General features: G+C 39.4%; 1 protein-coding gene across 1 annotated transcript; it reads left to right on the forward strand.

Annotated features, from left to right (window-relative positions):
• The first annotated feature begins 10,269 nt into the window (after positions 1-10,269).
• Positions 10,270-12,458, forward strand: LOC138910628 (uncharacterized). Its single transcript, XM_070201850.1, has 4 exons — positions 10,270-10,710; positions 10,765-11,379; positions 11,436-11,977; positions 12,290-12,458. The coding sequence occupies exons 1-4, from the start codon at positions 10,270-10,272 to the stop codon at positions 12,456-12,458; spliced, it is 1,767 nt and encodes a 588-aa protein (XP_070057951.1).
• The last annotated feature ends 1,172 nt before the right edge of the window (positions 12,459-13,630 follow it).

The following is a 13,630-nucleotide window of genomic DNA, read 5'->3' on the forward strand; positions in this document are numbered from 1 at the left end:
ATTATGATATTACTATCTTGTATCATCCGGACAAAGCAAATGTGGTTGCAGATTCCTTGAGCAGAAAGGCAGAGAGTATGGGTAGTTTGGCTTTCATTTCAGTAGAGGAAAGGCCATTAGCCTCAGATATTCAATCCTTGGCTAACAGACTTGTGAGGCTGGATATTTTAGAGCCCAGCCGAGTTCTTGCATGTGTTGTGGCCCAATCTTCACTATTTGAGCAGATCAAGGCTCGCCGGTATGATGACCCACACCTGGTGGTTCTTCGTGAAACGGTACTACGAGGTGATGCCAAGGAAGTTACTATTAGAGCGGATGGTGTTCTGCGACTCCAGGATCGTCTATGTGTTCCTAATGTGGATGGACTGAGGAAAACTATCCTGGAAGAGGCACACAGTTCTCGATATTCTATTCATCCAGGTGCTACGAAGATGTATCGTGACTTGAGGCAGCATTATTGGTGGCGACGAAAGAAAAAGGACATAGTTGAGTATGTAGCTCAGTGTCTAAATTGCCAGCAAGTTAAATATGAGCACCAGAGGCCAGGTGGCCTACTCCAGCAGATGACCATACTAGAGTGGAAATGGGAATGAATTACTATGGATTTTGTAGTTGGGTTGCCGCGGACCTTGAGGAAGTTTGATGCAGTTTGGGTGATTGTTGACAGGTTGAATAAGTTGGCACATTTTATTCCTGTTGTAACTACGTATACTTCAGAGAGGTTGGCCCAGATTTATATTCAGGAGATAGTTCGATTGCACGGTGTGCCAATTTCCATCATATCAGATAGAGGTCCTCAGTTTACTTCACATTTCTATAGAGCAGTACAGAGTGAGTTGGGGACCCGTGTAGAGCTCATCACAGCCTTTCATCCGCAGACCGATGGACAGTCAGAGAGGACAATTCAGATTTTGGAGAATATGCTCAGGGCATGTGTGATTGACTTTGGAGGTAAGTGGGATCATTTCCTGCCTTTGGCCGAGTTTGCTTATAATAACAGTTACCAATCCAGCATCGAGATGGCTCCATTTGAGGCTTTATATGGTCGGCGATATCGTTCACCTATCGGATGGTTTGGGCCAGGTGAGGCTAAGTTATATGGTACTGATTTGGTAAGGGATGCCTTGGAAAAGGTAAAGTTGATTCAGGAGCGACTTCGTACAGCACAGTCCAGACATAAGAGTTACGCGGATCAGAAAGCGCGTGATATATCATTTATGGTAGGTGAAAAAGTTCTCTTGAAGGTTTCGCCGATGAAGGGAATTTTGAGATTCGGGAAGAAGGGCAAGTTGAGCCCAAGGTTTATAGGCCCATTTGAGGTGTTGAAACGAGTTGGGGAGGTTGCTTATGAGCTTGCATTGCCTCCCAGCCTATCGGGAGTTCATCCAGTTTTTCACGTATCTATGCTCCGGAAGTATCATGCTGACCTATCACATGTGTTAGACTTCAACACAGTTCAACTAGATAATAGCTTGGGTTATGAAAAGGAGCTAATTGCCATTGTTGATAAACAGGTTTGCCAGTTGAGATCCAAGAGGATTTCTGCAGTAAAAGTCCAGTGGAGGGGCCAACTTGTCGGGGGAGCGACTTGGGAGGCCGAGGAAAACATGCGGAGCAGATATCTAGACTTATTCAGCACTTCAGGTACAATTCTAAACCCGTTCGAGGACGAACGTTTATTTAAGTGGTGGAGAATGTAATAACCCAACCAGTCATTTTAACTTTTAGAACCCCGTTCCCTAAAAATATAACTTCCTGTAGGTGCTTGTAATAATTTATGACTTGCGGGGATGGTTGGTTCGGGATTTGGAAGTGTTTAGGGTGAAACCAGAACACTTGGTTCCTTAAGTTGGCTTTAAAGTGCTAAGTTTGACTTCGGTCAACATTTTGTGAAAACGACCCCCGGAATAGAATTTTGATGATTCCAACAGTTCCGTATGGTGATTTTGGACTTAGGAGCGTGTTCGAAATTTTATTTGGAAGTCCGTAGTTAAATTAGGCTTGAAATGGCTAAAAACGAGAATTTAAGTTTGGAAGTTTGACCGATGAGTTGACTTTTTGATACCGGAGTCGGAATCCAGTTCCAAAAATTTTCATAGCTCCTTGTGTAATTTATGACTTGTGTGTAAAATTTGAGGTCAATCGGAGTTGATTTGATAGGTTCCGACAATGAATGTAGAAGTTGAAAACTCTTAGTTTCATTAAGCTTGAATTGGGGTATGATTCATGGTTTTAGCATTGTTTGATGTGATTTAGAGGCTCGACTCAGTTCGTATGATGTTTTAGGACTTGCTGGTATATTTGGTTGAGGTCCCGAGGGTCTCGGGTGAGTTTCGGATGGTTAACGGATCAAAAATTTGAGTTAAAAAGCTGCTGTAATTTTTCCTCTTCTGTTGGACATTCTGGGCTGTGATCGAGCCCAGATATCGAGCCAGATATCGAGACCCAAGATCGAGGGTCACAATCGAAGGCTCAAGCTCGATGCCATGATTGAGGCTATGATTGAAGGCCCAACCTCGATACCCTGATCGAGGCCATGACCGAGGTCCAGGCTCGAGCCTGTGATCGACGCCGCGATCGAAGGCAAGGCCCGAGGGCATGATCGAAGGTATGGATCGAGGGCTAGGATCGAAACCCAACCTCGATGCCCTGATCGAAGGCCCAACCTCGATGCCCTGATCGAAGGCACTACCTCGATGCCCTGATCGAAGGAACATGTTTGATGCCGCGATCGAGGCCCAGTTCGAGAACCAGTTCCGAAGGCTGCTGGGCAGTTTTATAAAAAGAGGGCATTCGTCCCATTTGCCATTTTTGACGAACTTGAGCTTGATCAGAGACGACTTTTGGCAGATTTTCAAGGGAAAAATATTGGGGTAAGTGATTCTAACTCGGATTTGGTCTACATATACAAGTGTATCATTATTTTTCACAATTTAATTAGTGTTTTGAGATTTGAGATTTGGAAAAGTTTAGAAATCTCATTGAAACGAAATTTTGAGATTTCGGTATCGATTCGGAGTCGGAATTGAGTGAAACTGGTATGGTTGGACTCGTAATTGAATGGGTTGTCAGATTTCATAACTTTTGCCGGATTCCGAGATATGGGTCCCGCGGGCGAATTTTTAATTAATTTCAGGATTTTTATTAAAAATATAGTATTTTCTTATAGAATTTATTTCCTATAATTTTTAGTGATTGTATCGAATTATTTTGGCTAGATTCGAGCCAGACAGAGTTGGATAATCGTGGAAAAGGCAAAATTGTGGATTAAATTGGAGCAAGACGAGGTAAGTCTCTTGTCTAATCTTGTGAGGGGGAAATTACCTCATAGGTGATTAAAATTAAATAATTGTTGCTAATTGTGGGGAGGTGGGGGCTACGTACGCACGAGGTGACGAGAGTCCGTGCGTAGCTACTATTAATGCTAAAGTCCGGGTAGTTTAGGACTCAAAGCATGCCTTACTTGTGTAAATTGTATTCTTTAATTTATTTATATTAATTGATATCTTTATGAATATATTGTGAATTGTAAGATAAAGATATTAAAGGATGGAAATCTCATAGGCTTGATTGTCTGTTTAAATCAATTAATTGTTATAAGAAATTGTTCTCCTCCCAAATTCATCTTATAATGAATATACTCTCCTACCGGAGGCACATAAGAAAATGTCCTCCTTTCTTGTGGAGAGGGCCGAACGCTTTGACAGGATAGATGCATCTATGGATCGCGCCGCACGTCCCTCGGCAGTGTACACGACACTCTGGATCGGGTTGTACGTCCTCGGCAGAAATCGTGCCTAATAATAATAATTACACGATACTGTAATAATTTATTTCAGCTTGTGAAGCTAAGTAATAAATTGGAAAATCCTTGGAATTTAATGAATTATTATTCTTGCTTGTTTAGGAATTAATTGTTACTCCTGTAAATGAGATTTAATTGATAAATTGGAATTTATTTGAATTGAAGGAATTTAATTAATATATTGAGAATTGTTACATTTGAAGGAATTTGATTATTTTCGCTGATTAAATAAATTATTTATAAATTCTATAAATCATGCTGATTTGAATATCCTAATTTTATTTCAATTATTATTGACCCATAGTGAGTGTCAAAGTCGGCCATCTCGTCTCTACCACTTCGAGATTAGGCTTGATATTTACTGGGTACACGTTGTTTACGTACTCATACTACACTTGCCGCACTTTTTGTGCATGATCTGAGACAGGTACTAGTGGAGGACCTATCATCACATACCCACATCATCTCGAGGCATAGTGGTGAGCTGTCTTTCTGAGCCGTTCTGCAGCTACCAGTGTCTCTTCTTATATTTATATTCTATCTATTTCATTTCAGATAGTATTTGGAGTTTTGTATAATCTACTAGATTCTCATGCACTTGTGACACCGGGTCTTGGCACACACACCTTGGTAGAAGTTGGTATTTTATTATTTTTTTGGAATAAAAGTTTAACCAATGTACGTTTGACTTATTAGTTGGCTTGCCTTGCTGTAGTGTTGGGCGCCATCACGACCTATAGGTGAAATTGGGTCGTGACTCTTGTGTTTGCCCATCTTAGTATAACTTTCATGTCCCCTTAGGACATTCCACAGTTAGTAGCTCACTTTGTTCCTAGTATTGTAGTTGCCCATGACGTGGCCTTGTATTGCAGTTTGGGAGTTAATATAGCAGAAACATGTCCAGCTCATAACAAATATTCATTTTGTCTTTACACCTCTAAACATGTATTAACTGTGTTCCTTAGTTAGTGAATTCATTGTGCTAGTTTCCTGACATTGTTGGATAACCATGAGAGATCGCACCCTTCTATATGTTGCTGCAACACTTCCTTTTTCATAAGGGTCCTTAATAGGCTCTCCGTCAAGACCAAATGCAACTTTGGGGTTATCATAGTATCATGTCTGCTTCTTATGTTTTTCCCATCCTCTGGTAGCGTATGGGTACTTTTCAAGTCATAAAATCCATGGTGAACTCATTATGAACATCTACAAACCTTCCATGATTATTTTATAGTGTCTCCCTTGGTTCCTTTACCTTTAAACACTCGGCTTGTAGAATCATTGACTATGTCATTGTCATGTGTGGAGAATTTACTCTCCTCAATGTTCCACATCCCTGGGTGGATAGGAGTTAATGGTCTTTCTCCCCGAAGCATCATATCACCCATTAGAACCTTTCTAACCAATGATGTCATTATGATGATTAACCATGCAAGCGTTATTTGTAGTAACCTTTATGTCTCTTAGGATATAACCTCCTGAAATGCCCTTCTCGTTACATTGATGGATTCTTGAATAATTCCAGTCCAATCTCGAACCTCGTTATTCCTGTTTGTAGTAAATCTATCGACATTTGTAGGTTCAAGCATGTCAAAGAAGAAGCATTATTCCATAATCGAACATATTGGGTAGGAACTCTATCATCATATTCATTCTAGCACATCGTAGTTGTGAACAACTAATGTTTGACCACACCCGAAGACTTGATAACTACCATTGTTCACTTCAACTCCTTGGCACAAGACTTGATAACTACCATTGTTCTTCTTTATAAAAGAAAAAACTCACGAAGAAAAAAAAAGGAGAGAAAAAACATTGGAAAGGAATCAGATAAAAAAGAATCATCCATCAAAATACCACAAAAAAGGAACTCATTTTCTTCTTGGGATAGAGAACGAAAACAATCAAGGAAATAGGTCTCCGGTCGTGGTTCAGTTCTTCAATCACTGCTCAAGTTTCATACATCATATTTGTTGCAAAGTTCCAAGGTCGGAAGTTATCTCACTAGTCAAATATTGATGATAATTTGAATTCTACGTTAAAGGTTCATTACTTGCTTTGCCTTCTAAATTTTGTCTCTTATACTCTTTTGAATATTGGATCCATATCTTAATCATTTCTATCCCATTTTTATGTGTCCGATTTGGATTATGTGATAAAGCATGAAATGAATTTGGCTTTATAATTCAGTTTATTTGTTTATATTGAAGGATTAGTTTTTGGAGATGAATTACTAAATGGGTTTAGAATGCATAATATTAAGGGGAATAATGATTGTCTATTTGCATGGTGGCATCTTTTGGTTTATAAAACATTGAATCTACTTCATGACCCATTATATTTGGGTTTTGATTTTTTTAGTTATTTTAAACCAATGAAAATATCTGTGATTTGATCTATCTGCTCTCATGTTGGTATTTAGATTACCATACGGTTTGAAAATTTGAAAAATTGGTGAACAAATAAGATGGGATGTTGGGGTTTTTAGCAAGATCTGGAACGAATTTGACCTTTGAAGTATTATGTCATATGCATATTATTTGAGTGAGCTCATATCAAACTACTGTTTCTTTCATTACCACGTCTGTCGTTTTACTTCAAGGAAAGTATGATTTATTTTGTTAGATCATCTAATAAACTTTTAAATAATTCAAATTTAGATAGTTTTTGTAGAGCTAAGAGGAATTTTGAGAGTTTAGATTTAATTTTTTGGGCCTCAAACGAGCCTACCATTTCGGTATTAGATTGATTCTTATCATGTTACTTTGCTGCAATAGGGGACAAATAAACTTTTCCAAGCCCATTTCCTTTAGTATCCATATGGCGGCATAATAGCGAATAAATAATGCTAACCCATTTTTTCCATAGATAACAAATGTTCATACCTGCTCTAAACTATTGGTACACTTAACCCCCTCAAAAGTACTTCATTCATCAAAATAATTCCATATCCATAAATCATGGCCTGACAACAATCTCAAATGTAGCAAAGAAACAAACAATGAATAAGCAAGTATGCTTTTAGGTGCGCTCTTAATTAATTGAATCATCGTGATTATGTATACGTTCGCGTGACATAATTATGATTCCCAAAATTAAAACTAAGGTATGCGTTCGCGCAACTTTGGGCGAAACAATCTTAAAAATAATAAAGTGTTATTAATTGTGTACACGTATGCGTGACATGATTCGTGACACACCAAACAAAATGAGTACACGTACACGTGACTCATTTCAAGATAATTTCATAATTACGAATAATCAAGCAATCTAAAAGCGGTAAAAGGTAAAATGCACATAGGTTCTAAAATAAGTAATTAAAACAATTTAAATAAGACATGTATGATTAAAAGCGACTGTGCTAAAACCACAGAACTCGGGAATGCCTAACACCTTCTCCCGGGTTAACAGAATTCTTTACCCGGTCTTCTGGTTTTGCAGACTTTAAACAGAGTCAATTTCCTCGATTTGAGATTTTAAAATAAACTGGTGACTTGGGACACTATAAATTATTCCAAGTGGCAACTCTGATCTAATAAATAATCCCATTTTGATTAATGTCACTTAAATTGGAAAAACTCCCTATCCCTCGGGAAAAAGGAGGTGTGACAGCTCTGGCGACTCTGCTGGGGAGCGGACCCAGAATCTCTGGTTCATGGTTCAGAATTTGAGCTTGTAATGTGATATATACTTGGCTTTATTGATTTGATGTTATTATTGTATTTTTGGGCCTAATGTGCTAATTACCGCTTTGATATTATTTGAATTGTATTAAATTGTCTTCTTACGCCTCCCTTCTGAGTATTCTGAATTTATGGTGCACACGTGCGCGTGACCCACTTTTCAGTTAGAATTCATACCAATTAGAATGAGGTTGCGTCAGTAACTAGGCCGGTTAGACTTTCGTGCTCCCGGTATATTGCTCCCACCTCGGCTCGAGTTGCCCGCTTGGGTAAACCATGTCTAGAACACGCCCCCAGGTTTAAACCTAGAATAGCATAGCCTCATGCAGGATCTTTAGTATGGATGTTTGTTTGCATCATGTGCATTTGACTTTGGGGACTCAACATAGGGGTTGGGTCCGTCTAGGACAGGTGTACCTGAGAATTACATTACCATCCCGATGCATCTTATGTGCTACTTGTGCATTATGTTTTATTTGGTTTGTGCATGTTGACTGGTTTCTGAAAATAAAATAAAAATATAAAAATATTGAGGAAAACCAGAAAGAAGAAAATATGAGGGAGAAAATTTACCTGGTTTTCGAAAATCTCAGTATTTACTCCAAAAAGTATAAGCCTGAATTTTTCAAAAAAGTGTCATCCTATTCCTGAAATATTTACTAACTACACGGGTCTGATTCTCACCGGATGTGAGATACGTAGGCAACCTTCATAGGGTTCGGCCCCATTTTTACAAAAAAAAACTAAAAAAAAGAAATGTGTCTAGTGTTTTACCAGAGCCTGAGCCCAAAAGGCCCACAAAAGGCTGCATGTTCAAGCCTTTGATGATAAAATCCAAGAACGGTTGGCCTGGGGTGAAAGGGAAAAGGGATACAAAGCAACTATTCATGCCTTAGAAGAAAGGCTAAGAAACCTCAATTTTGAGAAAGACTTGCAAGAACAAGAAGCCGAAGGGGAAAAGAAGAGTTTGATCCGCAAAAATGAAGCCCTTCGTGCCCAACTTCAACAGATAAAGAAAGCCTCTGAAGTGCCAGTGAGAAGTTGGAAAGACCAGAGAACCATTGCCAATCTAATGGAAAATGTGCAAGATTATGATTCCCTCTTGGCAAAGACTGAAAAGGCGTTGGACAAAGCCAAGGAAAAGATCGTACAGTTAAATGAGAAGGCCGAATCAAGTAAGGATCGCCAAGTAACAAAATTTGAAGAAGAGAGGGCTCAATTCGAGAGAGAGAGAGAGAAGGCCCATTGGGTACGTTCAGAAGCTGAGCTCCATGCACAGTTGGAAGAAATGAGAAGGTACAATAGAGAATACCAGCATGCAGATTTTGATAGGGAGATGGCTTAGGCGAGACTCGAGCAGGCTAGACTTCGGGCTCAGTTGGAGTCCGCCTTAGATCGTGAGGGCCACATAAGGGAGATAACCACCACTCGCCAGCAGCAGTTACAAGATCGAGACCAGATTTTTTAGTACTTTAGAGAGCAAGTCCATGATTTGGCTGTTTATACCACTCAAAGTTATGTGAATTTCCAAGGGATGGATTATGAGAAGTTTCTGGAGCATGCACCTACTTTTCTCGTCATCTTGCAGAAGAGTTAGAAAGGATGTACCGTACATTGGGGGGTCAACCAGGGCAAGCCCCACCATGAGCATATGTTCCAGTGGTTGAAAGCAAGAAGATTCTGGAGTTGAAATATAGTCGTAGGTGTTAGAACCTTTCATGTAGTAGTTATGTTTTAGTTTGAGTCATTGTTGAATCTTTAAAATCATTGTCTTTTAGTCTTGTCAGAGTCTGGTAAGTCATTTTCAATGTAATGTCCTTTTTGTTATTGTATTATTTTGTTTTGTTAAAACAAAAAAGACTATTATTATTTCCCCCTGAACTACGTAATGGTCTGATTCATGGGGCGTCATGATACGTAGGCAATCCTCATCGGATGCGATTATAACCATAATTAATCTGGAAAAAAAGAGAAAAATAAAATAAAATAAAAAGAGCGTTAAATTCAAAATGAAAATAAACCAATAAATCAATAAGCCGAGATGAAGCATGAAGCCTTCCAAGATCATTTTAGAAATGAAAATGGCATTAGGTGCATGACATATAATGTGTGATTAATATCTGCAAAATGCCTAACTCTAACACGTTTGTTGTTTGTCATTTTAAAAGATAAAGTTAAACAGAGGTGGTTGGTTTGTGGTTTAAACTGGCGACTCACCCTTACAATACGAGATCAAAAGAAAAAAGTAGAATGGCAAACAACAGTGAGAATGAGTCAGATAATGATGATGTCCATGGACAATTGGTTGAACTAGGTTTAGGACTGGTTGAAGAAGTAAGAGTCTTGAAACAACAATTGGCAGAGATGTACCAAGCCTGAGTGAATGGACATGCACCGCCGCCTTCGGATAATCGTCATAATGTATCAGTTGCAAATCAAGTGCCCATCTCCATAACAAGTAACCCATTGTACCAACCTGAATTTAGTCTGAGCATTAACCTTCCCACTATCCCCAGTACCTCCATTCCACGTCCTCCAACCGCACCCCTCAGAAATGACCCACCTACTGTACCCATTGTCCCTACTTTCACTGTTCCTCAACCGACTCTTGCTCAAAAGTCCAACAATGATCCACAACTGAATGCTCATGATGCCCAACATTGCTCTCCAGAACTGGCTTTCAAGATTCCAGATTCATACAAGCATACTCTCAGAACGTGTTCCCAATTGAGATCGAAAAGCCCGACAAGAATATGGAACAAGAGGAAATGATAAAAAAAAATGAAGAGCCTGGAACAAACCATGAGAAACATACAAGGTTTGGGAGGCCACAAGAGTGTTTCTTTTAACGATCTATGCATGTTCCCCCATGTTCATTTGCCACCCGTCTTCAAGACCCCCAAGTTTGACAAGTATGATGGGCATGGTGATCCCATTGCCCATTTGAAGAGGTATTGCAACCAATTAAGGGGAGCAGGGGGCAAAGAAGAATTATTCATGGCTTATTTTGGGGAAAGTTTGACAGGAATTGCTTCAGAGTGGTTCATAGATCAAGACATATCTCACTGGCACGTTTGGAACGACATGGCTCAAGATTTTGTCCCACAGTTTCAGTACAATATTGATATAGTTCCAGACCGCTACTCTCTCATCAACATAAAGAAGAAACCAACAGAAAGCTTCAGAGAATATGCAATCAAGTGGAGAGAGCAGGCTGCTAGCGTCAAACCACCAATGAAAGAGGCAGAAATGATTGACTATTTTCTCCAAGCTCAGGATCCTGATTACCTCCATTACATGTTGGCCTCCATTGGTAAACCTTTCACTGAGGCGATTAAGATTGGTGAAATAGTTGAGAATGGAATGAAGTCGGGCAAAATTATGAGCCAGGAAGCCCTTAAGGCGGCCATGCAAGCAATTCAAACCAGGTCAGACAGTTTCGGAAATCAAAAAAAGAAAGAGGAAGGATCCATGATGGCATCTGGGTTCAAGGGAATTCAAAGAGGAATAGTTCCTTCTTATGTGCAATTCCAACAAGGACAATCCAATTCTCCTCAACATTACTATCCACCTCAGGGTCCCCGGTACTCAGTTACCCCACAACAATACATAGTGTTTAATGCACAGGCTTATGCTAGGCCTCTCAATCACCTGCAATGGAGGGCACCTATTCCACAAGGCTCCCGTCAACTCCGACCGAATTTTCAGGCGCCATATAATCCTCGTCCCCAACAAGAATATGTGAGAGAACAGGAGCCCAATAAAGCGTTCACCCCAATTGGGGAATTATATACAAGCCTATATCGAAAGTTGATGCAGTTGAAGGTTATTGAACCTATCATGCCGCGTTATGTGAATCCAAATTCAATGGTTTTGACTCCAATGCAAGATGTGAGTATCACTCTAACACCCAAGGTCATAGTATCAAAAATTGTTGGACATTAAAGAAAGCCATTGAAAATTTGATTGAAGCAAAGGCAATTGTGGTAACAAACAATGAGGATACTCCTAATATCACAAACAATACGCTCCCAGCTCATGATAATACACATTTTATTATGATGGTTTGTGATGATCGGGATTATAAGCAGTCTGGCAAGACAGAGATGGTTGTTGGAACCATAGAGCAAGAACCAAAAGTGATAGTGAGCCTGCCGCAATTGGCACCGTTGATTGTGAAAGGTGCGAGTTCTAGTTTGAACTTGGCAGGTTCTGAAAAAATAATTCTCTATGTCCCTGGAAAAACAAAAAAGGTTGAGGTTCAATTGGGTGGGCCAAAACTTTACATCCCCGGGGGAATTCAAAAGATCATTCCGAATAATGGTTTGAGAAATATAACGGAGCCAGTTGTGATCCGACCTATTGCACAACTCCCAGTGACAAACACAAAAGCTATTCCCTGGAATTATAACAAGACTGTCATAACATATAAAGAAAAAGATATAGTTGAAGAAATAGATGAAATGGGGGGCTTGACCAACTCTGGAAGGTGTTATTCACCAGAGGAATTGAGAAAAGCTAAGCAAGACATGGAAAGTCACTTACCAGTGAAAGAACCCGTTGCAGAAAAAGAAGCGGAGAAATTTCTTAAGAAGATGAAAATGCAAGACTACTCAATCATTGACCAAACTAAGGAAAACTCCTGCTCAGATATCTTTGTTATCTCTGCTTTTGCATTCAGAAGAGCATCGCCGTGTGTTGATCAAAACTCTGAACGAGGCATATGTCTCAGAAAAGACAATGGTGAATCAGCTAGAAAAAATGGCTGAAAAATCTTTGAAGTAAATAGAATTACTTTCAGCGATGATGATTTTCCTAGGGAAGGGGCTGGCCACAATAGAGCTTTGTATCTTATGGTCAAATGTGAAGGGCACAACGTAAAAGGAGTCATGATTGACGGAGGCTCAAGTGTAGATGTATGTCCTCTTTCTACTCTACAACAGCTGAACATTGACACTAACAGAATTTGAACTAGTAATGTCAGCATCAGAGCTTTTGATGGTTCAAGAAGAGACACTATTGGGGAAATCGAACTCACCATGACAATCGGCCCGATTGATTTTAACATTGTCTTTCAAGTGTTGGACATGAAAACTTCCTATAATTTTCTTCTGGAAAGGCCGTGGATCCATATGGCCAGAGCTATACCATCAACCCTACATCAAATGGTCAAATTCGAATGTGACATGCAAGAAATTGTTGTTCATGAGGAGGACAACTCATCCGTCTATAAAGACATGTCCATTCCATGTATCGAGGCCAAAGAAGGATGTGAATCCATCATATATAAAGCATTTGAGGTGATTGAGGTGGACCAAGTGGAAGAAGGAAAACCAATTCTGCATCCCCGTCTTTCAGCCACATCTATGATGGTAGCTTCAATGATGATGAGGAATGGCTATGAACCAGGAAATGGATTAGGATCCTCTCTGCAAGGAATTGTGAACCCCATTACTCCCTTTTCGAATAAAGATACCTTTGGCTTGGGTTTTAAACCAACACCAGCTGACATAGATAGAGTCAAGGCCCGCAAAAAGAATGGTTGGAATCTGTCCAAACCAATCCCTCATATTGCCTACTCTTTTGTCAAGCCACAATTTGAAGAAGTCCAAAATCCTTCTACTCAGGATGACATCGATGAAGTTTGCCAGGGTCTCAAGGAGATTTTCTATGAGATTAATATGGTTCAAGTTGGGGAGGGACCTAGTCGTGTAAGTGTTCAGTTGATTGGTCCAGATACCTCGCTCATCAACTGGGAAACAACTCCTCTTCCCATCAGGAAGGAGTCTTGGTATCCTGTTTTGTTATTTTTTCTGTATTTGGATTATTTTAAGGATTATAATCCAAATATTTTAGTTTAATTGCTTTGCTTTGATGTTAACCCTTCTATCCTTTCTAATTCAATGAAATGAAGTTCCGGTTTCATAGTAAAATTTTGTCTTTTCATTTTCCTAATTTTTGTTAATTTCTTATCATTTTCAGTTTCGTTAATGTTGGTTTTAAAAACATGACATGCACGCGGAATTCATGCCCAGATCTTAAAAAGCTATCTAATCTCGAAATAATGAATCAAAAAGTTGAGTATAATGAAGATGAGGCTCTTAAGGAAATAAAAAGGGAATTGGATCAATTTGAGAATAAG

The sequence above is a fragment of the Nicotiana tomentosiformis genome, chromosome 1, assembly GCF_000390325.3.
Source record: "Nicotiana tomentosiformis chromosome 1, ASM39032v3, whole genome shotgun sequence".
NCBI classification, from domain to species: domain Eukaryota; kingdom Viridiplantae; phylum Streptophyta; class Magnoliopsida; order Solanales; family Solanaceae; genus Nicotiana; species Nicotiana tomentosiformis.

What these genes read in the sequence shown, in the direction of transcription:
- LOC138910628 (XM_070201850.1), top strand. Translation starts at nt 10,270, where the DNA reads ATGAAGAGCCTGGAACAAACCATGAGAAACATACAAGGTTTGGGAGGC. An exon ending in GGAGAGAGCAGGCTGCTAGC is followed by an intron (nt 10,711 to 10,764) that starts GTCAAACCACCA and finishes CTCCAAGCTCAG; the next exon opens with GATCCTGATTACCTCCATTA. An exon ending in TTTTGACTCCAATGCAAGAT is followed by an intron (nt 11,380 to 11,435) that starts GTGAGTATCACT and finishes TGGACATTAAAG; the next exon opens with AAAGCCATTGAAAATTTGAT.